The 27,159-nt window shown below is 42.1% G+C and overlaps 1 protein-coding gene across 2 annotated transcripts; it reads right to left on the bottom strand.

Moving 5' to 3' along the window:
• Positions 1 to 1,939: 1,939 nt before the first annotated feature.
• On the bottom strand, positions 1,940 to 25,865 carry AGA (aspartylglucosaminidase). Of its 2 annotated transcripts, none has more exons than XM_075930243.1 (9): positions 25,600 to 25,865; positions 22,114 to 22,267; positions 18,187 to 18,299; positions 11,448 to 11,545; positions 10,310 to 10,427; positions 8,266 to 8,341; positions 6,179 to 6,286; positions 4,024 to 4,157; positions 1,940 to 2,975 (listed from the first exon to the last, which is right to left on the bottom strand). In XM_075930243.1, the coding sequence occupies exons 1-9, from the start codon at positions 25,793 to 25,795 to the stop codon at positions 2,875 to 2,877; spliced, it is 1,098 nt and encodes a 365-aa protein (XP_075786358.1). In that variant the 5' UTR covers positions 25,796 to 25,865; the 3' UTR covers positions 1,940 to 2,874. The 2 variants fall into 2 exon arrangements, with proteins under 2 accessions (XP_075786358.1, XP_075786357.1); XM_075930242.1 differs by having other exon boundaries at positions 11,448 to 11,560; positions 25,600 to 25,864.
• Positions 25,866 to 27,159: the final 1,294 nt, after the last annotated feature.

Genomic DNA, 27,159 nt, shown 5'->3' on the forward strand with positions numbered 1-27,159 from the left:
GACCTTTTCACACCAGACTTGAAAGAGAATCCTCTGAACTGTCATTCATGCTTAAATTCGACACTTTACGCCTAGGTCTAAACAAAGACATTAATTATCTTACCCATTACAAAGATAGCTCCCCCAATTATCACCTCTAATATCATTAGCTCACAGACATTTACCTCTTCCCCCCTCCATTCCCTTTCTGTTCTGAAATTTGATTTGTCCTTTTCATGTGTGTGCATTTTTTTTTATTGTATCCTTTGGTATATATGGTTGTGCCAATTTTCTTCCACTATTTGATCTGAGGAAGTGGGTCTGGCCCACGAAAGCTCATCACCTAATAAACTATCTTGCTAGTCTTTAAAGTGCTACATAGTCCTGTTTTTTGTGTCAGCAGAACTGAGGGTTCTGTACATTCTCACTGGTGGAAATTTATGGAATTTAGGTACTTATAGAGTTAAGCAGCAGCTGAACAGTGATTTCAGGATCTAAGCTGTGCTTAAATGTTGGCCTTACCTGCCTATGTTCCATTATTTATCTAGCCCTTTGACTACTTCTCTGCATAAAAATGAGATGTAGAGAGAACTAACTTTTCCAGAACAGCATTATGAGCAGAGTAATTCAAATCAATGCAAATCTGCCACAAACATTCTCAAAGTATGTTTTCATCTAGCATTTAACATCCAGAAAAGGAAATGAATCCTCCAAATTAACTTCATCAACAGTACGATTAATGAAAACAACAGCCATTTCTTGTCTGGAAGCTTTTCCAGCTTTTAAATCATAGATAAGAGCATAAGGCGATGGTCATTTTAAGACAAAGTATACAAGGATACCAAAAAGTTAATTATTAAGTTACACTAAAGTAAACTTGCATTATTCTGTCCCCCCCCCCCCCCCCTGTGTTTTTACTCAAGCAGAGATAGCTCATTGAAATATTTATGGTATAACATGGCCATTTTAACTTTTTTCCCTTTCAGTTTCCTTATCAATCTCAAGCTCTTGATTTAATTAAACTGATTGGCAAGTCTGCCAAATTAGAAGGCAGATAAAAGAGCCTTTAAACAGATCTTCAAAAAACTGGGGAAAAAGTCACAGTACATGGAAATACATTATAAATTAAACTTGGTATCCACAAGTGAGATGCAGTAGGAGAAAAAGTTAGAAACAGCAATTTTGTAGGATGCTAGGAATTAAAATATTTGTTCCCTAAAGATAAATTCCATTGGATGCAATTATTCCTTTACAGTTGTGGAGGGCAGGTCACGCACAGAAGAGAAAAAGGACAAAGGGAGCATTTTCCTTTACTAAGCATTCTGAAAACAGAACAGATTGAACTTCATAATTCAATTTTCAATACTGGTGGCAGTTTGGGAATAGGAAAATGTTGATTAGACGGAGAAAATTGATGCTGCAAGAAGCAGCAAATACTTAAAAATTTGTGCAAATGGGTGTATTTGAGCACCATCAGGTAAAGGTATTAGGGGAATTAAGGAGAAGAAACTGATTTTAAAAAATGAAGTAACCACAAGAACAGTAACAAGTTTTTAAGGGAGTGACATATTTGAAGTAGCAGACTGCTTGTGACTAGGGAAAGTTTAAAGAAAATTGCTTACTAAACTACAACTACTGAACAAATAAATACCAGTTGAAAAAACCAAAGGTACGTCATTTTGCCAGTTTTATAAGTTGAATCATTGGAATATATCTTAAACTGTGGCTGATTACTGGTGATTACTAATTTGAGAAAAAACAAATCTATACATTCCAAGTAATACTCTGTATTCAAAGACCACAGACAGCAGACCAGTCAGTGTAAGTTTTTACATAATGACAAGTGAGGAAACATTGGAGAAAATACTGTATTTCCATAATTAGTCACCAGAAGCTTCAAGAATTTGGGACTTGGTTGCCAAAAAGGTCTGTTAAAATGAAGAGATTTCACTAGCCATAATTCATTTTGTAGAATATTTAATACAGAAAAGTAAGTCATTCCACCCACAGTTCTTCTGGATCTGTCCTGTAGGCCTGAAATCTGTATATGTTAGGCAACAATGGAATGCTGATCACAGAAGCACTGCCCTCAATGACAGAACACAACATAGGAAATGAAATGAGAAGTACAGTATGGAAACCATCGTCTGAAAATGTGTCTATCAGCTGTTGGGATCCTACCCAACACTTTGTGATTGAAACATCTCCATTTGTTCCCAGAAGTAAAAGTAAAAAGGAAGAGAAGATATAGCATACCTGAGTCACAAAAAGATACAAATAAAGTAACTTCCTGACTTTTCAGGATAACATTTGCAATGCACTGCATTACTGTGACTGAACATCACAGAATGATGATGTATCACCACAAAAGAAGCAACTTACTTTGTTGCTCTCCGATCAGCCACGAAATTGTTCTTTCCAGTTCTTCTTGAAACAAAAGTCATGCAAACTTTCAGTTTTTGAGACTGATTCCAAAAGGTATTTTCCATTTTAAAACATAATCACCCATATACATCAGTAAAGTATTTAAATCCCACTTTATCATCAATAGATATTTTTGATCTCTACGCAATATCGTGTAATCTAAAAATAGATACATTTATTCATCTGGTAGATGAAACCAAACTGCCCACCAGAATTTGGATATAACCCACCAGATTATTAAATTAGTTTGCTAGATTGAGAAAAGATTAAGTTTACTAACATACTGGTGGCATGCTTATAAACCAAAAAACGTTAAAACGAGGAGAGAGAGAGATGCTTTCTCCACATATATTACTCCACGTACTCACGTATCCATAAAAAAGGAAATGGCAGTGAGCCTTTTCCACTTTCTTTTTCTCCGTGGTCTTTTAAGTATAAATGCAGTTGGCACAGAAAAAAAAAGTGAAAGAACTAAATGCAGTCTACTACTTGTTCAGATGAATGATTTAGCATAGGACTATAGACCATGAAGGGAAAACGAGTGAATCCTGGAACTTTATTGCAGGCAGCACCTGAGAAAGTCAACAAACAAACAAACACCAAAAGTGACTTACAGGGAATATTGTAAGATTAGTATTTTTTTTCATATTTAATGTTCTAAAGATCCAATTACTAATTTTGCTAAAAATGTAAATTTTTTTTTAGATTTCTCAAAAGCATTTTACTAGAAGTAAACAGTATGCTCATTACTAATGCACTTAATAAACTTAGTAATGTAAATTAGAAAGATATATCTTTACATTGATGAATATAATGTTCTCCTCCAACTCGAATCTCTCAAACACAGAACTATGGGAAGTAAGATATAGAAGCCATACTGATCAGCAAATTTTATTTTCTACTTATCCTAAGGCTTTGTCTACACTTCTAAGTTTAAAGTGCTGGCAAAGCACAGCTTTAACGCAGCAGTGTGGTTACAGCACCGGTGCTGGGATAGAGCTTTCTGAGGGCTCTAGGTAAGCCAACTCCATGAGGGAGCACAGCTCCCAGCACTGGGAGTCTGTTTACACTGGCTCTTGATAGCACTAAGACTTGCTGCAATTGGTGGGGGAAGTCCCACCCCTAAGCAAGAAAGTTACTGTGCTGTAAAGCAATAGCGTAGACAAGCCATAATAGTTCACTAATGAGATGTCCAGCACAATGACTGATCTTGTACCATTCTGAAACTCTGCTACAGTCACATTTGGACTGCCTTATGTCATGTCCCAAAGAAGTATGGTTTAAAAAAAAAACCCTTAAAATTAATCATACCTATAAAAGTATTAGAAAATGGGAGCTGTAAATGTTAAGTATTTATTAACTCCCCCAGGAAAGTTCTCTGCAAATCTTAGATATTAGGCTGAAGAACAACCTGGATTCCCTGGGTATTTGGCAAGCTATCATTTAATCATATACCTTTGGACCTAATAAAATGCCTGGTATTTGACAGTGAGAGTGCAATTCCCCCCAACAATGGTTAAAGTTAAAAAATGTTGTGGCCTGCTTCTTAATCAACCTCTATGTTTCACTTGCCTGTGTCAAAGTTCTCTGTGTTGAACAAAATATAACAGGAAGATTTACCATAGCTTCCAGTAGTGTTGGCACATATAACAGCACCAAAGAAGAATGGAGCATACTTCCGGATCCTGGAAATAACTTTTTGGCAAGCTATAGTTGGATCTGTTCCTGTCCTCATATACTCCACTGCTTGATAGCTGATTTAGGAAACAAATTGGAAGTTTTACTCTCTGTGACTATTATCAGAAGACCTTCTAAAATATGACAGTACACTGAAAAAGTAACTACTGAACAAACTCCATGTTGAAAATATTATGGTATCCAGTTAGTGCTACAAAAACATGGGCTATATGCCCACTTATGAACAAAGCAAAATAATTTATTGGAACACAAATAAAAATTGAAGACTAAGCTACTGATCGACAACCTTCTGTTTGAAGTTTGTAACAGAACCCCAAGAATTGCTGTTTCTCCTCATTACATGATTGAACACAATACTCCAATCCTCATCTTACTGCTAGTTTCTAAAAGGCTTATAAACAGACCTAGCTTTAAAAATTTAGGCTTTCAAAGTTGGCTTCTTTCTGTTTGTCTGTTTTTGTTTTTTGAAGAGGTGAATTAGAAAATAATGAATTTCCGCTAAAAGTAGTCAGAAAGAATGTGGTAAAAGAATATTAACTTTTCTTACACAAGTCCAAGAGGGAGCATGCATGCAGAGAGACACATGTTATCCAACTCCCCTTCCATTTGTTATAATGAAGGTGTTTTTTTAATTGACTCAGATTTGCCAGAGAACCAAAGATTTTTTTGTTGAGGTGTTTTATTTTAAATGCAAAACCAAATTTAAATACCTTCATATTAGTAACAACAATATCAAACACATATCATTAGACTAATGATACTTCTGAGCAGTCCTACAGTGCACACTCTCAAAGTCAACAATTTTGAACACCACCACAACTTGGGCCTAAGAGTATTGTTTTCCTTTCAAGAAACATGTACTTATATGAAGCCACTGTGTCTTGTTACAATAAGAAAACCTCAATTAAGCAAGGAACAATCTTTAATTCTGGCATTCTGGAAGAGAAGTACTATCACATTTCCTTGTCCCTTGACTCTATATCTTCTGTCACAGAGATACACGTTTCAGACTAACTCAATGAACTATGCAAGGGTACGTCTAGACTACAGGCTTTTTTTTTGACAGATACTGTTGACAAAGCCTCTGTCAAAAAAGAGCGTCTAGAGTACAACCAGTACTGTTGACAAAGGAAGCCGCTTTTTCGACAGTCTAGATGCTCTCTTTCGAAAAAGCAGTTTGCATGCAAAAATGCCTTTTTTCAACAGAGTACTATCAAAAAAAGGCGTTATTCCTCGTAGAATGAAGTTTACTGCCATCGACAAAACTGCTGCATTCTGTCAATTTATTGTCAACAGAACATGGCGGTAGTGTAGATGCAGGTATAGTTTTGTCGACAAAACCCTGTAGTCTAGACACACCCCTAATGTTCTCTCTTATTTCAAGACTGATTTGAGGTAACTCAAGATCTACTGAGGTCTACAACATTTACAAGTGAATACGAGCTAGCAGGATTTGTATAGCCAGTTTTAGACTGAGCAGTTCAGTTATCTGAGTAGTTTGGATCACTACTCTATTTTATAAATAGAAATGCCTCTATCATCTGGAAGAGAATACTGTAGTGTATTCTATTTGGGACTACACGTGAAGATCATTTGCAAAATTCAGACACCCAGATTTTAAGCAGACTACATCATTTCTAGTAATAAAAAGGAGCAGGTAGAAATTAAGATGCTCACTATCTATAAAGTACAATCGGGAAGAAAATAGCCAACTGAGACCATTTTCTCTTCTTTCTAATGCTTATGTGTTTGTTCTCACAAATGAAACTGCAGGACACAAGCCATTTTTGGTGGACTGCATTTACATATGGAAGTTACTCATTCCTTCTGTCATTTTGGATTTGCAATGAGATAGCAGAAAACATGTTTAAGAATCAGTAAGTGATTCATTGTCTATAATAGTGGACCTTATCTGGTTACAGCCATGTTGATTGGCATAAATAAAAAAAGCAACTCATGGCCAAATATGTATAAGCAGCCAATAAAACCAATAATTGTATTAATTCATCACTTTGTTAATTTGCTTCACAGGAATTCTCTGGCAAAAATGTATGCAATCTTCCCCAAACGGACAAACCTGGGTAAAAAGCGCATCATGATATCACCATCTCCAGTGGCTGCAGCTCCTCCAGCTGTACTGTCAGCATATGCTCCAGCTCCAGCTATTGGAGCGTCCCCTACACGACTAGAGAGGGAAAAAGGAAAAGAAATGCACCAAGTTAAAATGAAGACATTTATTTATAATGGACCAAACTGTGATCACTGTTACACTAGTGCGTAACTTGATTAATGCCAGTAGGGTTGCATTAGTGTACCAGAGCAGAACTAGATTCAATATTTAAAGGCAACTTCTTAAACAGGGTTCTTGTTTAAATCAATAACAGCAATAAGAACCACAGGATTTTACAGTTTCACATTTCAAAAAAAACTTCTAAATTTACACCATGGTAATGAGAACATTCTATTCAGTAATAAGATAGACAAGACATTTGGACGCTCCAAAACATTGCCAGAAAAAAAGCAAAACCATCTGATGAAATAATGACTGCACTACAGGTTTAGACCTCCTGAGTATTCTTCCTTCAAGATACAGAAGGTTTCTGGTTCAAGTCAGTCCACTTCCATGGTGATTTAAGCAAATTTTGAAAAAAAATCACCCATTCCTAATAAGAGTTCATACAGAATTATTCAGGAATAGGTCAATCTATAAACAAGTCCTCATTTCTCAATCCTGTTGTGACTCCTAAAATTCAGAAGATATTTATTGGTCAAATCAAACTTATTACTGACATGCATTTTTTATTTTTTTTAAACTTCAAAGAGTGAAAAGGCATGTCATTTACCATATTTTTAAAAAGGGCCAACAAGTTAACACAAGCATGAAACAACAAATTAAATTCAACATCACATATACAGAGTACCGTGTTTTAGCGAATATAACCCGCGGGTTATATCGTTTTTACAAACTCCGCACCCTTCCCCACGGGGTATACTTGGGTGTGGGGTATACAACATTTTTTTTTACTCTCCTGGGGGTGAATGCAGCTGCGCGGGAAACGGGAGGTGAGTGTTTCCCCTCCGGGAGGATTGGCCTCTAAAAGCTACCAGGGAGGTGAGTGCTCCCCTGCCCAGATCAGGCTCACAGGCAGGCATCACGGGGCGCAGTGCCGGGCAGGCCATGCACTACATGCCTTGGAGAATGCTCCTCCCCCACTCAGAGCCCCTCCCAGCTGAATCTTTGCCAGGCTGGGGTGAAGAGCTGCAAACACCTTTGCCACCGCAGAGAGCCGGGGCCAAATTGAACAGCCTGCGGCTGAACAACATGGGGAGACTTACAAGGTGGGGGAGGGACGGGTGCAGCCCAGTAACTTTTTCCCGGCGTGGCTCTCCCAGAAGAGGGAGTGGGGGCAAAGTCTGCCCAAGAGCCCAGCTTGCTCTCTGGGAATGCTCCGGAGCCAGGGCAGAGGCATCCCCAGCAGAGGTGCAAGGTGGGAGACTCCCAGCCCAGGCGGTGGGTGGCCCACGCTGCAGATCGCTGCAAATCGCCCGTGCCCCCTGGCAACCTGCTTGCAATCTTCCCTGCACCCCCTTGCAAATCCTCCTTGTAGCCCCTTTACCACACCTCGGAGCAGCTGCGGGCGCGGGGGTCGGTGGCCAGCAGCAGCAAAAGGAGGCTGCAGGCGGCCATGGTGCACAGGAGCAGGGGCAGGCAGGAATATATCCGCACCCGAATATAGCCCGGGGGGACGGGGTTTACTCGTGCGCAGGGTATATAGGGATTTCTAAACTCAAACGGCAAAAACCGTGGGGTATATTCGGGTGCAGGGTATATTCACTAAAAGACGGTAATGCTACATCCACAGATTCTTTAAACAATGCTCCTAAAGAACCAATTCTTGCTCCCATTTAAAAACAAAAGTAAAAAAGGGAAGACCTAAAGTCAGTTCTACTATATTTATATACAAAATTGAAAAAACAAGCGCATTACAAATTGTAATTACAGCAGCACCTACAAGATCCACCAGAAAATAGCCCTGTTGTGGTAGTCCCTGAATAAACATAATCATTTAGATAAGCAAAATATCACTTTGCCAACACAAATAATTACAAGAAATCAAGCATTATGCATACCATATGCATTTTTCTCGAGTTACAAATACTAACCCTTGCATTTTGTGGACTGCACCATTTGTAGATGTCCCCACTGCAACATTTCCAGAAGTACCAATTACAATCATGCCTGTAGATATAAACAATGGCAAAGCTTACTAAAAATAATTTCTAATATATTTGTTAATACATCAGTGTTACCATTCAGCAGCATGAAAACTGATATTTTGAAAGCTGTTGTAAAGGCCCTATTTTCAAACTGAAGTTTTACACTAAGGATGGAAGCAACTTGTTAACTATCCAATAAGTATAAGCTGCCTTTCTATCAGAGAGAGGCAGCAAGGGGAGAAGCAGGAGCCAGTGCGGGGGGAGCTGGCTTAAAAGCTGGTTTCCCACAGCACCAAACTCTGGCCGGAAGGTGGGGGGGGAGCAGGAGAGGTAAAGACACAGTGGGAAATGGCGCAAGTGGGGACTGAAGTAGTCTCCACTCGCACTGGTTCTGCTGCGATTCTGCTTCTGAGCCCTGGCAGGGTTCCTGCACATTTCAAAAGCAGAAGGCCCACAGAGAGCATGGTACCAGCACCCCACTGGTCCCTCGCTCCCTGCTGGGCTTCTGCTTTTGAACTGTAGCTAGAGTCCGGCAGGGCTCTTGCTACAGTTCAAAGACGAAGGTGCCCTTATCAACTAATCAAACAGTCAATGGAAATCCCATTGACTATTTGATTAGTTAATTTATCTAAATTTAACTTCCCTATTTCAGACCTGAATTGACATTTTCAGAGGAATCTAAACATTGATATTTTAAAACATTTGAAAACTGGGCCATAGATCATCATTCCTGGTAAAATAATTAGAAACAATGTGCATAATACTTTAGTGAATGTTTATTTTATCCAGATTTCAAAGAATCCAAAAAGCCTCTAGTGATTTAGAGAATTTGTACATTAATAAAGTTTTATAATCTTAACCAAGTACAAATGAAGAGAAGACATGCCATTTCAATATATGATCCACCAACTTTGGGACCCCTTTACTTCCAGAAATTATGGAATTTCAGCCTCATTTCAGAGAGATTCTTAAAGCAATTAAGTAGTCCACTGAAGTCAATTTTGCTTGTTCCCAAGCAGTTTGATCAATATGTTTGCATGTCTCAGAACGTAACATTTAAATGGTAATTCCTTGGTAATGAACGTTTTTGAAGAGTTTTTTTCCCCTGACAATTACCAAGTTGGCAAAGATCCAGTCCAAAACTCAGAAGATAAAATGTAACTGATTGTTTGGAAATGTGTCCCCATATTCTGCAGTTCTGGAGTGTTTGCTATGCTGACAGCATGTGAAAAATTAACCATGAAATACAGGCAGTCCTCGACTTACGCGGATCCGACTTATGTCGGATCCTCACTTACGAACGGGGCTTTCTCGCCCTGGAGCTTGAGGCAGCAGTCCGCCATCTTGAACTTCGGGGCGAGAAAAGCTGCTCCCGGTGCCCCTGAGCCGCAGCTGAATCGGGACACCTGGGAAAGAGCAGCTGGGGCGCTGCGGGGTTGGTCCAGTAGCGCCGCACCTCGGCGCTGCGGGGACCAACCTGGCAGCGCCCCAGCTGCTCTGTCCCAAGTGCACCCAGGTCAGCTGCTGCTGAAACTGATAAGGGGCTGATTCCAGGTAGCCCGGGGCAAAGCAGCTCTACCTTGGGCTTCCTGTAGTCAGCCACTGATCAGTTTCAGCAGTGGCTGAATCGGGGACAGCTGGGGCGCTGCCAGGTTGGTTCCGCAGCCCCGAGGGGCAGCACTACGGGACCAACCCGGCAGCACTCCAGCTGCTTTGCCCCCAGCTTCCCGAATTCAGCCGCTGGTCAGTTTTAGCAGCAGCTGAAGCTGGGAAGCTGGGGCAGAGCAGCTCCAATGGTCCGGCTGCCTGGAGCACTTCCGGGTTCCTGATGGTGCCGGACCATCAGGAGTGCCGGACCATCAGATGCTGGACCATCAGAGTTTTACTGAAGTTTGAAATAATTTTTCTTTGAACTCAGTACAATTAAGTTGATCATGAAGTTAAAAAAAAAAAATACATCTTTTAGCATAAAATAACCAAAGAGAGTTACCAATCGTATCATGATTATGAATATTTATTCTTCTCTGTGAGTTGATCCATTCTTCACTATTAAATTGTTTAGCCTGTTTGTATGGTCCACAGGATTTTGAAGCATCTGGTATTACGTTCTGTAATCAACATTTCAGTAAAGATGCATTTTAAACAAGATGCTTTAACAAATCTAAAATCCACTATAAAACTACAGCTGTACAATATTTTAAGATATCTAATACACAGTTGTACTGAAGTTACAAAAGCTATGAATATTCTTATTAAGAGAAACATTGATTGGCTTTCAATACTGTGCAGTACAAAATCTGTTTCTCTAACAGGTGCTTTCAGTTTAAAATAGCAGAACACTCATGAGACTCATTCTTTAGTCAAAAGTTGTTTGCATCCTTCAACAAGATAAAGAAACCAAAAAAAGCTAAGTTGCTGTTAGTACCACATTAAGAGATAAAGTGAATCTCCTGTACTTTAGATGACTAAAGGTGGTTAAAAGCAATACTCCAGGCAGGACATTTTTTCAAGTAAATGAATAGGCAAGAGAATATGTACCAAATTAAAATGTCAATTCCACATCACTTCAGATTCTAGAAAGACAACACAACCTACAGGTGACTGGCTTCTGCAAGTATGTAACAGACTATGTACAGAGACAAGCATACTAATTATGTTTATCATTGACAGCTACCAATGTAGGCTTCAATTTAGGAAAGAATTAAGTATAAGAGTAGTCCTATGATTTTAAGGGGACTACTTCCATGTGTAAAAGTCACTCGTGCTTAAATACCTGCAAGATCCAGGTCTTAACTGCCAGTAAAGGATTTCATTTAGAGACTTAATTTTGATGCCTGACTGAGAAATTATCCCTTGTTGAGAGTTAGGATTGGCTCCCAAACTCAGAAATGAAAAATCAATGTTCTAACAATGTTTAACAGGATTCTGCAACTCAGATAGTAAACTGGCTTCCCATTCCCATGTTTATTAAGTAAGAGAGAATTCTAGAATTTTTAAAAACATTTAATGGATCATTCTTTGTTCAATATATATGAAGTATTTCTTTCTTTAATAAAAGTCAAGAGTAATGAGAAATGTTGAGTGATAACATTTCTAAAATAAAATAATAAAATAAAATAAAGCTGTACCTTCCAGTAGTTTGGCTGACAGCTTTGATTAAGCCACCTTAAATATATTGAAAGAGAATTCTGGGTGGTTAAATCTTCACATTGAAAACCCATGCTTTCTGCAAAAAATGAGGCTTTAACAGGTAAAAAGACAAATTAATCAATATTATAATATGAATATATTTAGTTTATCATAAAATATATGCTATGATCAAGATGGCCTATTAGTTGATACACAGCTCATCTCCTTGAAACTACAGGCAGCCCCCGACTTACGCGGATCCGCACTTACGAACGGGGCTTTCTCGCCCCAGAGCTCACAGGCAGCGGTCAGCCTCCTCGAGCTCCGGGGCAAGAAAAGCTGCTCCCGGTGCCCCTGGTCTGCTGGGGACCGTCTCCAGCAGACCAGGGACACCGCGAGCAAACCTGCAGCAGCGGGGGGGGGGGTCCCGCTTTTGCCAGAGGCTTTGCAGCTAGTGTGCGCCCCCCCAGCAGACCAGGCTTTTGTTGTGGACCCTGGGGCAGAGCAGCTGGGGCGCTGCCGGTTGGTCCCGCAGCGCCGCTCTGGGCACTACTGGACCAACCCGGCAGCACCCCAACTGCTCTGCCCCAGGCGTCCTGATTCAGCCGCTGCTGGTCAGTTTCAGCAGTGGCTGAATCAGGACTCCTGGGGCAGAGCAGCTGGGGTGCTGCTGGGTTGGTCCAGTAGCGCCGAGGAGCGGTGCTACTGGAGCAACCCAGCAGCACCCCAGCTGCTCTGCCCCAGACGTCTCCAAGTCAGCAGTTGCTGAAATTGACCAGCGCTGACTACAGGAAGCCCGAGGCACAGTTGCTCTGCCCCGGGCTTCCTGGAATCAGCTGCTGATCAGTTTCAGCAGCAGCTGACTTGGGGTTCTTAAGTTTAATCTGTATGTAAGTCAGAACTGGCGGTCAGTTTCAGCAGCGGCTGAATCTGGACGCCAGTTCCAACTTACATACAGATTCAACTTAAGAACAAAGCTACAGTCCCTATCTTGTATGTAACCCGGGAACTGCCTGTATAGCATATTGTTCCTCAAATAAATGGTATATCCGTGTAATATCTGATACATCATCACAATCCAATTAATCATTTATCCAATTAATTCACACTATATCCCACACTTATAAAAGATGCTGTCAACTACATATGTTGTCCCTTCATTTAAATACATGTTCTCTATGACTGTGATCAAAGATCTTTCACTTCAGATGTGTTGCTGTACAAGAGGAGCAAACTTAACTACCACCAACTAAAAGCAAAAGAAAATGTGCTAACAGGCAAAATATAATTTAAGCAGGCAAAAATCTGAAACTAGCACATTAATTACAAAAATACTATCAATTTACTATGTAGACATTTTAAAATATGAGGTAAGCAGAGAAAGACTCAGATATCAATACCTCTTGTGAACAACTCTGACAATTTCTCAAGCTTTACTAACACTTTCCTAAAATTTAAATTTTATTACTAATTTTTTTATAATTGTCATAGTGTGAAAACAAACATCAATAGCAGGGGAAACTGAAAAGAATGAGAGCAGCTGTCACAGAGTGCCCATAGCAGTGCCACTGGTCTGGAGATATATATTGTCACCAAATCTGAAATAGTTGTGTGTGAGGATAAACTCCAGACCAGTGGCACTGCTATGGGCACCCGCATGGCCCCACAATACGCCAACATTTTTATGGCCGACCTGGAACAACGCTTCCTCAGCTCTCGTCCACTTATGCCCCATCTCTACCTACGCTACATCGATGACATCATCATCTGGACCCATGGCAAGGAGACTCTGGAAGAATTTCACCATGATTTCAACAGCTTCCACCCCACCATCAACCTCAGCATGGACCAGTTTACACAGGAGGTCCATTTCCTGGACACCACGGTGCAAATAAGTGACGGTCACATAAACACCACCCTATACCGAAAGCCTACCAACCGCTATGCTTACCTGCATGCCTTCAGCTTCCATCCTGGACATACCACATGATCCATTGTTTACAGCCAAGCACTGAGGTACAACCGCATATGCTCCAACCCCTCAGACAGAGACCTACACCTACAAGATCTTCAACAAGCATTCTGTAAACTACAATACCCACACGAAGAAGTGAGGAGACAGATTGACAGAGCCAGACGTGTACCCAGAAGCCTCCTGCTTCAGGACAAGCCCAAGAAAGAAACCAACAGAACACCACTGGCCATCACCTACAGTCCCCAGCTAAAACCTCTCCAACGCATCATTAGTGATCTTCAACCCATCCTGGACAATGATCCCTCGCTTTCACAGGCCTTGGGAGGTAGGCCGGTCCTTGCCCACAGACAACCCGCCAACCCGAAGCATATTCTCACCAGCAACTACACACCGCACCATAATAACTCTAACTCAGGAACCAATCCATGTAACAAACCTCGGTGCCAACTCTGCCCACATATATACACCAACACCACCATCACAGGACCTAACCAGATCAGCCATACTGTCACTGGTTCATTCTCCTGCACATCTACTAACGTAATATATGCCATCATGTGCCAACAATGCCCCAACGTACACATTGGCCAAACTGGACAGTCCCTGCGTAAAAGAATCAATGGACACAAATCAGATATTAGGAATGACAACATACAAAAACCTGTAGGGGAATCTTCAATCTTCCTGGACACACAATTGCAGATCTAAAGGCAGCCATCCTGCAGCAAAAAAACTTCAGGACCAGACTTCAAAGAGAAACTGCTGAGCTACAGTTCATCTTCAAGTTTGACACAATCAACTCGGGATTAAACAAAGACTGTGAATGGCTTGCTAACTACAAAAGCAGCTTCTCCTCTCTTGGAATTCACACCTCCAGATCAGCTACTAGAAGTGGGCCTCATCCTCCTTGATTGGATCCACCTCATCATCTCCAGCCTGATTCTGGCCTGCATATTTATACCTGCCTCTGGAAATTTCTACTACATGCCTCTGACGAAGTGGGTCTTTGCCCACAAAAGCTTATGCTCCAACACTTCAGTTAGTCTGTAAGGTGCTATAGGACTCCTCGCCGCTTATTCATTTTTTAGTTATAGTAATCTTCGGCATTATCAGATTTGAAGAAATCAAATTCAGATAGACTTGTTTGCAGGTTTGGAAGTTGCCAATCTCTTCCATTTTGTACAGACACTTACCTTGCCTCCCTCCACCCCCCCGCATCCCCCTTCTGTTCTGAAATGTGATTTGTCCTTTTCATATGTGTTCATTTTTTTAAATTGTATCCTTTGGTATATATGGTTGTGACTATTTTCTTTCACTATTTGATCTGAGGAAGTGGGTCTGGCCCACAAAAGCTCATCATCTAATAAACCATCTTGTTAGTCTTTAAAGTACTACATAGTCCTGTATTTTGCTTCAGCTACACCAGACTAACACGACTACATTTCTATTACTATTTGAGATTTATGTGCACCTAATGCAGTTTTATGAAGTTTTTAGGCATTTGCTCTTATCCAAATATTACAAAAAACCTCTCATTAATTTAGAAGTTAATTTTGTATTGCTTTTCTAACCCGATACATGTATTAGGAGTTTTATGAGCAATAGTCATGGTATTAAATGTTTAGATACTGGAATGCTAGTAAATGAGTAAGAGAACAACTGAGTTAAGGAAAGTCTGCTTATCCATGTATATTGATCCTCCTGTATGACTTCTGTAGCTTGTTTTTATTCCAGAAGTAAAAGCTGTTTGGAAACGTGCACTAATGTAGCATGTTTTTGCAAAAAACCCACCATCCATCATACTCCCTACCTGATATAATTTGGAGGCACTTAAACTGAAAAAGACTCTGAAGACTGTTTAGGAAGTCAGAAATATAAGATTCAATTATTTTCAGTACTGAAAACCAGAAGAAACATGAATTCCCATTAAAATTTTAGAGCCAGGAACAATAAACTGTACTTTCCACACATTAAAACAACAAATTATAGTAAGTTGTATATAATGTTGAACAGTTAAGAGCATGATTGTATTCTTATTTCTCTGTCATTCATTCATAAAAATTGTTCGGAAAAAAAAACAAAACTAAAGGACACTATTTTAGTTTCAAATATTTTCATCATTTATTCTCCAAATGAGGAGAAATATGTAAACTATGTGTACCTGACTATGTAGCTTTGATAAAAAGCAAAAACAATGCTGTGGAGAAACTCTTACAAAAAGTCATATTTTAAAGACAATTTAAAAAATTGTTTTTATTACTTTGTGCGGAATAGAAATTCACATTCCTTTCTTCAACCAATTGACTTTAAAGTTCAGCTCCATAGCCCATTAAGTCCTATATATTTCGAGTTTCCTTATCCTCTAATCATAACTCCGGTTATCTGAAGACGTGGGTTGTGCCCACGAAAGCTCATGATACCATCTACATGTTTTGTTAGTCTATAAGGTTCTACCAGACCATGATTCTCCCATAACTGTTTGCCTTACCAATCCCTAGCATCATTCTGAATATTGGTTTCCATCATCCCAATGCTCATCCCATTGTGAACTCATCCTTCTGACACTAGGGATGTTAAAATGTGTTAAATTCAGCAGTTACAGGTTACTTATTCAGCGGTTACATAGTTACACGCAGGGTGGCAGTCAGCTCCATGGGAGCTGCTGCAAGCAGGGAACCAGCTTTTAAGCCAGACTGATTCAGAGGCAGCAGCACTAGGGGGCAGACAACTACCTGGGAGCCTGCATGTGCAGGGAGCCATCTTTTAAGGTGGCTCCCCACGTGTACTGGGAGCCTACTTGTAACTCTAAATGGTAACTGATGAGCCCAGGGTCATTGGATAACCATGTACACAGTTATACGTTCACATTCCTATCTTACACATGACACTGAAGCTTGTCACCTCTCTGACTCTCTCTTCAAACCTACCACCATCTCACACCAAATCTGCTCCTAAATTTAGCTAATTTCTTTCTTCCAAAAAACCTGGCTCTTGTATAAGCTTTCTACCCTCCCCACCACATGACATTTCTACCTATGAGGAAATCCTTTTATACCAGGGGTAGGAAACCTAAGGCGAGGATCTGGCACCCAAGGCTCCCCCTCAGCATTGGGGAGCCCCAGTTGATTGCTCCAGCCCTACCTCCCATCCTGCAGCTTCCCCTGGGGGACTGGCATGCCAGCATTGGCTTCCTGCTGTGGGGAAAAAGTCCCTAGCCACACAGGCTGCAGTCAGGCAAACCAGAGTTGGATCTGACCCACCAGCTCTGACTGGCAAGAGGAAGAAGTGACTCTGGGTGCTGTCTCTCCGTCTGCCCCTTGCTGGTAAACTACAGCACTGCCTGGAGGCTTTTTCTCGACAAAATCTATTAGCCAAAGCCAGAGGAATGTGGGGAAGTGTCTTTCTGCTTCTTAGTTGGGGGAAGGAGGAGTGAGGGGTATGTGTGTGTGCTTTTGGTTTTTTTTTGGTTCTCACTTGTGTGGCACCCAACTGATGTATCTGTGGGCTGGTGACCTCCACCCCCCAAAAAAGTTCCCTACTTCCTTTTTATACCCTGAATTCCCATTGTAAAGCTATCTTGCTAGCAGCTTCCAGTTCCTTAATTATACCCACATGTAATAAATCTCCCTAGTTCTCAGTCATTATCAGACTTAATTCCTAGTATTCCAGATTGTGCTGCTATTTCCCAACATCTATTACTTTACCCCATCCCAAACCTCCATTTTACCTTAAAGCACAAATTCTTCTGTGACTATCTTTACTTCCCACTCTTCTCATTCCCTCCTGAATCTCTTACATGTTATGGATACTCCTCCTACCATGGCCATTACCATTAGTGACCTCCTCCTGATCAAATCAAAAGTTTCTATAAAGCATCTTAAACTCCAGCCTTCCTTCATCAGACGTAAATGAGTCCTTACATCAACTACAACAAAATCTTCTATGACTTGTCTCATTTCCCCATTCCATCCAAAATGCTGCTGCCAAACTCACCTTCCTCTCCTCTGATGACATCATCTCTTTTTAAGTTTCATCTTTGCCTTCATGACTTCCTCCATGCAGCCCCCTACACTTAAAAAACCCTTAAATCAATTAATCTTCCATTCTCTATTCATAGTCTTCCTAGAAATATTTTCTTCCATAAAGTCTAAATATATTAATCCACCAATAAAGTATTATGCTATCTTAAAAGATGAAACCTCCAATGTTTATAGAATTTATCACCACCCAGTGTGTTGTGCCCACCTGTACAGTACCTAATTTATTTACAAACTCTTTGAGGCAGGAAGTTTTAATGTATGTTTTTAAACTGCAAAATACAATGACTGTGCTCACTGAATATGAAAATGAACTTTAAAATAAACGTAGGTACCAATACTGCCTTCGTTTTTTAACAAAGCTGGCCTTTTATTTTAAAAGTAATATTAGCAAACAGTAGCTTCTATTTACATAGTTCCTTATGATGGCGAAACATCTGTACTTAGTATCTGTATTTTCAGAGATATTATCATTGCAGCTGAGTCTGTAGAGGGAATATAAATCCTTCATTTAATTAAAGCAGAAATAGCAGAATAAAAAACCCTGATAATTTGTAGATATTTGATACTTTTAAAGGAGGATAAATGCATTTGGATTACTTAACAGCATTCTTATGAATAATGGTGGGGATACCCTCAATATCAAGACTGATCAATCATAAGCCTCTTTACTCAACAGTGATAATTAAGACAAGAGTAAGATTCAGAAATAACGGAAATATTTACCTGACTCGCCCACTAATAACGTGTGCTTAGTGTGCTGAATCACTTTCCGTGCCACACCAATAGCATTTTTTATACGTCTGAGATCTGCAACTGCTCCAACTTCCATGGTGTTGCTGAAACAAGAAGAATATGGAAGTGAAAAATATTTAAGGTGTGCATACATTAAACAGTAACAAAAGATAATAAAACAATTATATATCTTTTGCTATATATGCTTGGTATTTGTCTACACTAGGAAGTTGTACCATTTTATCTATATTAGTATAGTTTGAGTAGTCTAACACCCTTGAATGCAGTTATATCGCTATAATGGTACATTATTCTGTACTGGTGGAAATCATTGTTGTACTAGTATAACTATATACCTTCCACATCCTAATGACTTAAGAACAATTTGCACCTCTTTAAGTACCCTTTGTTTGGTTGTCAGCTTCCTCCCCCCACACACTCCTTTTTCCACCCTCGCCTTCCCTTATTTATTCTTGAATCTAGACTTTCAATACTCCAGTCATGTGAAGAAGTGGGTTGTGCCCATGAAAGCTTATGATACCATCCACATGTTTTGTTAGTCTTTAAAGGTGCTGTAGACGATTTGTTGTTTTTTTAAGTTTTTCCAGTTACAGACTAACTTGACTACCCTTCTGAAGCTTTTGTACATCCATATTCATGTTTTACTAGTGTAAATATTTCAGATATAAATAAATACACCCCTAAGCAAACCAGTTAGACTTCTAAGTACAGGGGTATAGGCCAGACTTAAACAATGAACAACATATAAAAGATAAACTTAAAAAACAACAAAGGGTCTGGTAGGACTTTATAGTGGTAGACTATAAACCAGACCATTTGTTGTTTAAGTTTATCCTGTACACACTAACTCAGCTACCCCCTGAAGCATCTTAAAGTCAGAACAAAATTGTCAGGCAAATAAAATTTGTATTGAAATTAAAGAGAAAATGGTTCTCTATTAAGATTACTCCAATCCTTCAAAATAAGCCACACTGCTGCTTCAGACAAACTGCTGTATATGTACAGTACACTAAATTTCATTTTCAAGGAGAATCTCTACAACACCCAGGGACTCCATATGCTTCCCTGAGCTACCATATGTGTCAACCCGGCTATCGGAAATGAATGTCAGGGACTGCACACAAAAAAAGAAAAATGTTTAGTTAAATTTGAAACATGTCATGGCAATTTATTCCCTGCTTGGCTGGATCTTTCTTTCTGTCTTTCTTTCTATTGTAACCAAGATTATCAGTTAACATCACAGTTTGAGTGTAATGTAAACGCTATTGAGCACATCAACACAATGGAATGGTACATATAACAATGCTTACAACAGACTAGGGATGAAAGTGACTAGAAGACTATCCGATAAGCATAAGCTTATCAGACAGCTGAGCAGTAACTTGACTTCCCCCTTCCCTTGCTGCCTCTATCAGCATGGCTCTTGTACATTTCAAAGGCTGAAGTGGCCGCAGTGGGAACACAGGGGAGCAGGGCACTACCTAAGTAGTGCCCTGCTCCCAGTGGCACCCCCCCCCCCCTTGCTGCCTCAATAAGCAGCAGCAAGGGGAAGAACAGGAGCTGGTGCTGGGGCAGCAGTTGGCTTAAAAGCTGGTTCCCCAAAGCACCATCTCCAGGGTGCTACCTGCTCCTTCTTCTGCTGCCACTCTCAGAGACGGCATGGTGGGCAGGGGAGGCGGGGGGGGAGAGAGGAGATAGGGACGGCTGCTGTGAAGCAGCCCCTGTCCGTAGGGGCCCCAGTGGGGAGCTGCCCCTTCCCCGCCCCCTGTGAATAGGGGTTGCTACCACCAAGCAGCCCGTTTGTGGCAGCCAGCCTTGTCCAATGCGAACAGAGTCTGCTCAGGACCAGCCCCCGTTTCCAGCAGACAGGGCTGGCTGCCACCAACAGGAGCTGCTGGATTCGGCGCTAGCCAGAATCGAGCAGTCCTGGCTTACACGGACTGCTGTGCCTCTGCATTTTAAATGTAGTAAAAGCCCTGCGGCTCTTAGTACATTTAAAACACAGAGACACATAAGAACGGCCATACTGGGTCAGACCAAAGGTCCATCCACCCAAGTATCCTGTCTGCTGACAGCAGCCAGTGCCAGGTGTCCCAGAGGGGGTGGACCGAAGACAACAATCAAGCGATTTGTCTCCTGCCATCCATCTCCAGCCTTTGACAAACAGAGGCCAGGGACACCATTCCTTCTCCCCTGGCTAACCTATATGAATTTATCTAGGTCTTTTTAAAACTCTGTTATAGTCCTAGCCTTCACAGCCTCCTTTGGCAAAGAGTTCCATTGGTTGACTGTGCACTGTGTGAAGAACTTTCTTTTATTAGTTTTAAACCTGCTACCCTTTAATTTCATTTGGTGTCCTCTAGTTCTTACATTATGGGAACAAGTAAATAACTTTTCTTTAAAAACAACAAATGGTCCGGTAGCACTTTCTAGACTAACAAAACATGTAGATGGTATCATGAGCTTTTGTGGGCACAGCCACTTCTTCAGTACCCACGAAAGCTCATGATACCATCTACATGTTTTGTTAGTCTAGAAAGTGCTACCGGACCATTTGCTGTTTTTTTCTGTAACAGACTAACGCGGCTATCCCCTGTAACTTTACTTTATTCACCCTCTGCACGCCACTCATGATTTTATATATCTCTATCATATCCCTCCTCAGTCTCCTCTTTTCTAAACAGAAAAGTCCCAGTCTCTTTAGCCTCTCCTCATATGGGACCCTAATCATTTTAGTTGCCCTTTTCTGAACCTTTTCTAATGCCAAAATATCTTTTCTGAGGTGAGGAGATCACATCTGTACGCTGTAATCAAGATGTGGGCGTACCATAGTTTTATATAGGGGCAGCAAGATATTCATCTTATTTTCTATCCCTTTTTTAATCATTCCTAACAACCTATTTGCCTTTTTGACTGCCATTGCACAGCACGGGTGGCTCCCGGAGCTGGCACGAGCCGGGACTGCTCAGTCCCAGGCTGAGCTGTCTCCTGGAGCTACCATCACTGTGGCTCTGCAGAGCCATCCTATCAACAAATTGTATACAGGCAGTCCCCGGGTTACGTACAAGATAGGGACTGTAGGTTTGTTGTTAAGTTGAATTTGTATGCAAGTCGGAACTGGTGTCCAGATTCAGCCGCTGTTCAAACTGACCAGCAGCGGCTGAATCGGACACGCCTGGGGCCAACACGGCAGCAACCCAGCAGCTCTGCCCCAGGTGTTCCCAAGTCAGCCACTACTGAAACTGACCAGCGGCTGACTACAGGAAGCCGGAGGCAGAGTTGCTCTGCCCTGGGCTTCCTGGAATCAGCCGCTGATCAGTTTCAACAGAGGCTGAATCTGGACGCCTGGGACAGAGCAGCAGGGGCGCTGCCGGGTTGGTCCCACAGCACCAAGGTGCGGCGCTACTGGACCAACCCGGCAGCCCCCCAGCTGCTCTACCCCAGGCTTCGGTGAGAAAAGGCTTGCCTGCTGGGTGGGGGAGAGGAGCGCAGCAGCTGCGCCCCCCCCTCCCCCCAGCAGACCAGGGAGACGCGGAGCGGCTTTTCTCGCCGTGGAGGATGCAGGCGGCGGGACCGCCGAGACACGCCATGGTCCCGCCGTCCACGTCCTCCACGGCGAGAAAAGCCTGGTCTGCTGGGGGCGAGGGGGGCGCACTAGCTGCGCCTCCCCACCCCCAGCAGACCAGGGAGATGCGGTCTGCTGGGGGGGGCGCTAGCTCCGTGTCTCCCGGCGACAGTGGGGGAGGCACCCCGCACTAGCGGGGTCCCCCCCCAGGTTCGTAACTAGTGGTCCGACTATATGATTAGCCTGATAACCACATGTTAACATTCTTACATCAGTCGGAACTGTGCTAAAAATTCTTAGGATCACTCTTTACATTGGTGTAGCTTTCTTACCCGTCCATAATCATGGCATCTAATGTTGTTTCTCCGTGTTCATCTGGACTTCCTCCAAACCCTACAGTTCCATCACACTGTTCAATCTCACACTGACCACAGCCTCTCTCTACTGCATCCAGCTCAGAGCCTCCTGACTTTAAGGTACACCATGCTGTAATCAACACAAACAACTTAAGTAAAAATAATTATTGTCTAATCTGTAATTTAAAATTTTAAAAACACACAAGAAAAATACACCTATATGGAGGTAAAAGAAATTGTATAATGTGTTACAATTCTTAGATGAAATCTAGAGAAAGTGTTATTTGGGATATAAAAAAAGTCAACATTTTTTGCATTATTGGCTACTGTTTCTGAAAGGAAAGCACAGAAATATATTTGTAGGGGATAACTTCCCACTGAACATTATCTACAACTATAGTGTATTTAATTCTACGTTAAAAAAAAAACAATAATTGATTGTTGTGTAATCAAGCATTCCTCTCCAAAGTGTGACGGGCACTAAGTATACACACACAAACTTTCACACAGGTATCCAAGCCCACATGAAATCTAAATTAAGTCTGTTTAGCAATGTAAGATCATGTACACTTAAAAAAAAACCTTACAATATGCCATAAAAACAAGTTATGTTAAAAACATTTCCTAACAGCCATTTCAGAGAGAATGAACCATAAAACATGCAAAGCACAAAATTAAACCCATCAGTGTTTAAAGGTATATAAACAAACAGGAACTAAAAATAGCATTTATGCATCAATAAACATAACCATATTTTACCCAGCACCGTTGCTGTCATCTGCCTTTTGAGATCTAGTTTGTGGATCCAAAAAGGTTTTTTATGTGAGTCATACAAATGGCTCAGCTGAACTTGATTTATGGGACTTGATTCCACAAACTGCTTCATGGGATCAGAATTCCGAGTCTATCTATTCTAAAGCCACAATGAAGTAAAGGGAGTCCAGCATGAATGTAGGGATCCACTCTTCTACAAACAAATGGCAGGATTAAGACATCCTGTAAATATTTATGTGCACATGATGCTGTATAGTGAGGAAGGTAATTGACTACACAAATAGGTCATCACTTCTGCAAAATTGTGATAAAACTTGTGCAAAATATACCCTTTTAGAAGCACCCACAAGTTAGTCCTTCAGGAATACAAAAAGAGCTGTGAATTTGAGCCTCTGTATATCTGAAGACACATTAGCAGAGGCACACAAAGGCTGCGTCTAGATTGGCAAGTTTTTCCGCAAGAAAAACTTGCCAGCTGTTTACACTGACCGCTAGAATTTGCGCAAGAACACTGACAATCTAATATAAGATTGTCAGTGTTCTTGCGCAAATACTATGCTGCTCCCGTTCCGGAAAAAGCCCTCTTGCACAAATATATTTGCGCAAAAGGGCCAGTGTAGACAGCTAAAAAGTGTTTTGCGCAAAAAAGCCCCGATGGTGAATATGGCGATCGGGGCTTTCTTGCGCAAAACTGCGTCTAGATTGGCACGGACGCTTTTCCGCAAAAAGTGCTTTTGCGCAAAAGCATCCATGGCAATCTAGACGCTCTTTTCCGCAAATGCTTTTAACGGGAAAACTTTTCCGTTGAAAGCATTTGCGGAAAATTATGCCAGTCTAGACGCAGTCAAAAGGTGTAAGCAGAATTTGCAATTCACATGAAGAACTGCAGAGCCTATACCTGCTAGGCAATGAAGCCATCTCAACTCCATTAAACAGCTAGGATTTGCCAGAAAAGAGGTCAAGCTAGGAAAGACAAGAACAAAAGCACCTTTTACCTCTTTCTTCTTTCCTACCACATTTCTTGAGTATTGAACTTTCAGAAGAAAAATTCTGAATACAGGACTGAATTTGGGCAGTAATTTACCTGTTTTACGTTTCTGCATAACTTATTTCTTTTCTTAGTTAATAAATCTTTAGTTAGTTTACTAAAGGACTAGCTGCAGCATTGCATTTGATGAGATCTGAAGAGTACCTTGATTTGGTGGTAAGCAACTGGCTTTTGAGGGCTGGAAGAAAGCAGCATGTGACAATTTTTGATTGGGCAGTAAATGAGACTGGAGCACTAAGGGGACTAGCTAAAGACATTTAGTGGTTTTATGGCAAGTAAAGTGACTCAGGTTTGACTAAATCTAACTATAGGTTACACCACCACTTTGGGAGTGTTTGCCAAGTTTGGCCAGTCTGATCTAATATTCAATATGTTGTTTTTTAGTTTATCCTGTACAGACTAACTCAGCTATCCCCTGAAGCTTTTTATCTGATACTGGTACTCTCAATTGTGACCTCCACTAGACAACAGTGATGCCATGCTCAAACCTTACTATTCTGAGAATTTCCAAGGGTTGTTTTTGTGATGCATCTCAAAAATAATCAGCTTAAGTATGTGCATTTGTGAAACAGGCCTTACGCTGGAAGTGTGATATTTCGTTGCTGAAAAAATGGATAACTCACTTAACTAACAATTAATAAAGGAAACAATTTCAAAACTATTGTTTAGCTTGGTTGCTTTTTAAAAATCCATCTCTACAATCTGTTCCCATCTTTGTAGATGACAGTAAGAATGAATACTCCTCTGTAAGTTACAACGTACACCCAACAGCAGATAAACACAACATCGAAAAATATGATGATGTTCAGAACTGCTGCTGTCTAAAGAATATTTGGGATGGATTCTAAAGAGACACTGAATTTTTAGGAAAATATATTTTAAGCACACTTAATTAGGAATGTGAAAGGTTAAAGGTTAACAGGCTAAGTGGCTAACCAGTAAACATCACCCTAAATGGTTACCACCCTAGGGTTAACCCTAGTGGCTGGAGAAGCTCCTGGCCCATCCTGTGGGGGATTGCTCCAGCCCCACAGGGTCCACCACAGACAGAGGCTACTGCAGCTGGCAGAAGCCCTGTCTGTGGCAAATCTGACCCCACTCCTCCAGGCGCTGGGCAGCCCTGCTACTGAGTAGACTTTGCTGAGGGCTCTGCAATATTATATAAGGCTTATTTAAGCAGTGGTAATTGTGTAACCTCTAAGATTTTCAGCAGTTACCTCTTATAACTCTACTTTTAATACTTGTTACTAAAATCTATTCAGATGGTGAGAAGTGAAAGGCATGTAAAAAACTCAAGTGTGTCGCAATTTCGGGTGTTTCCTAGTTCAAAGTGAGAACATTTTTAAAATGTCCTGTGTGTGCATGTTCCTAATGGAGCGCTATTTGGTTTTCAAACACTGGTGGGGAAGGGCAGGTTCTTCTTAAAAGTATGGGCAAAAGCAGCAGTGAAAAACCACTCCGCTCGTTCTTCAGTTTGCAAATATTTTACTAAACTGTAAGAGCGACACAGAGACGCGTCGCTTCCGTCCTCCCCCCGCGCTCACAGGCAGCGGTGCAAGACCAGGGTCGCAGCCGCCCCGCTGCGGGAAGGAAGGAGAACAGGAGCGCCCCTCTGACCCGCCCGCCCGGAGCCAGGACACCTGTTTCCGTCGCTTTCCGAAACGCCCAGGTGTTGACGACTAGAGGCAGCGCAGCTGCACCGGCGCGCGCCGCCCCGGGCACAGGCAGCAGCAGCAGCAAGACTAGCAGCGCTCGACAGTGGCCGAACCCCATGGCCGCGCGCCGGCAGCATTCATGCATCATCCGGGCGGCGCGCGAGCGGCCCAGCTTCCGCATTCCCGCGCTCGTGACTTAATCACGAGACCACAATTTCACAATCCCTGCGGAGGACGCGCCGCACCTCCAGGGACGCTCGTGCGCGAGCGGCCGGGGAGGAGCTATCAAGACTGAGCGAATGGCCCCGCCCCTCGTCGCCGTTGCGTGCTCCCTCCCTCCTCGCTCGCGAGCAGTGCTATCACCGCCACCTAACCCCCGCCCTCCGGGAGAGGCCGCGTGCTGCTGAGCTGGGCGGCAGGTCCCGCGGCTGGTGGTGCCGATGGGACAGGCCTGCACCAGGTGCACACGCCAGCTCCCTGGGGTGGAGCTGCCCGTGGTTCCTCACCCGAAATCCGTGGGTTAGAGGTGGCTCCTGGGAAATGGCCTCCAGGTGCTGCCTTAGGACCCAGGCATTGGGAGCCTACTCTCTCAGGCCAGGATAAGCTGTGGGCAGGCATGCTGCCAGCCAGGAAAGCACCTGTGCCACATGGATGACTGTCAGCCCATGCTCAGGGCAGTGAGTGGTGTGTGTGTGTGTGCGCGTGCACGCTATACACCCAGGACTTCAACTGCTGAGACCGGGGTCCCTTGTAGTGGGCAACCTGGAAGAGGTTGACGGGCGCCCCAATAAGTTTACAGGGAGATCTTATTACACTTCAGATTTTAGCTGCTAGAATCCGTGATTCCTTCGCATTGGGCAGCCTGGGGGAGGCTGAGAAGTGCCCCAACGGATTTGCCACCTGGGAGTGACACAAATCCAAACGCCCAAGCTCTCCCTATATCTGTCCCTTAAGACCGGCTAAAGTTCTTTAAATTGTGCCTGGTTCTGTTACAGCAACTGAAGGAGTCAGGTTAAAGCTTAAACAGTTACTATTTTATTGTTACAGGGTAAACTTAGTTGTTAAATGCTACTGATGTGTTACAGATAACACAGTCACTACAAAGGACAGGACAGAAATTACACTAATAAGTTACTTATAGGTACCATGAAACCCCTTTTGGTTCTCTGAGCTCTTATTAAATGCATGCAAAATAGACACATAGCAGGTATATATTCTCACCCCTGTGTTCCAGACTTGGCGTGGCCAGCGTCTTTCTCTCAATCCCTCGGGAAGAAGTAGGGCGAGGTTGGGCGTCCCACAGACCTCGGGAGACAATCAATACCTGCCAGCAAGTATAGATGATTGGAGCTCAAATGGGGTGGGCTACTAAACCTCTTTTTATACTCCTTGGGTCATGTAGGCTTCTTCCTGGGCTCAAGTGTCCAATTAGGAAAAATGGCTTTGAATGCCAAGTTTCCCACAAAGGGTGCAAAGCATAATTGACACCTGGGAAAATGCAGACAATGTGCACCTCTGGTATGTGATGGGCGAAGATTCCTCTCC

The sequence above is a fragment of the Pelodiscus sinensis genome, chromosome 5 (genome assembly GCF_049634645.1).
Source record: "Pelodiscus sinensis isolate JC-2024 chromosome 5, ASM4963464v1, whole genome shotgun sequence".
Classification (NCBI taxonomy): domain Eukaryota; kingdom Metazoa; phylum Chordata; order Testudines; family Trionychidae; genus Pelodiscus; species Pelodiscus sinensis.

Coding starts and splice junctions, on each gene's coding strand:
- AGA (XM_075930242.1), bottom strand. CDS start 25,795: ATGCGGAAGCTGGGCCGCTCGCGCGCCGCCCGGATGATGCATGAATGC. Junction 18,300..22,113: donor GATGCCATGATTATGGACGG/GTAAGAAAGCTA, acceptor TTCTTGTTTCAG/CAACACCATGGAAGTTGGAG. Junction 2,976..4,023: donor CAACACTACTGGAAGCTATG/GTAAATCTTCCT, acceptor TGACTTTCTCAG/GTGCTGCCTGCAATAAAGTT.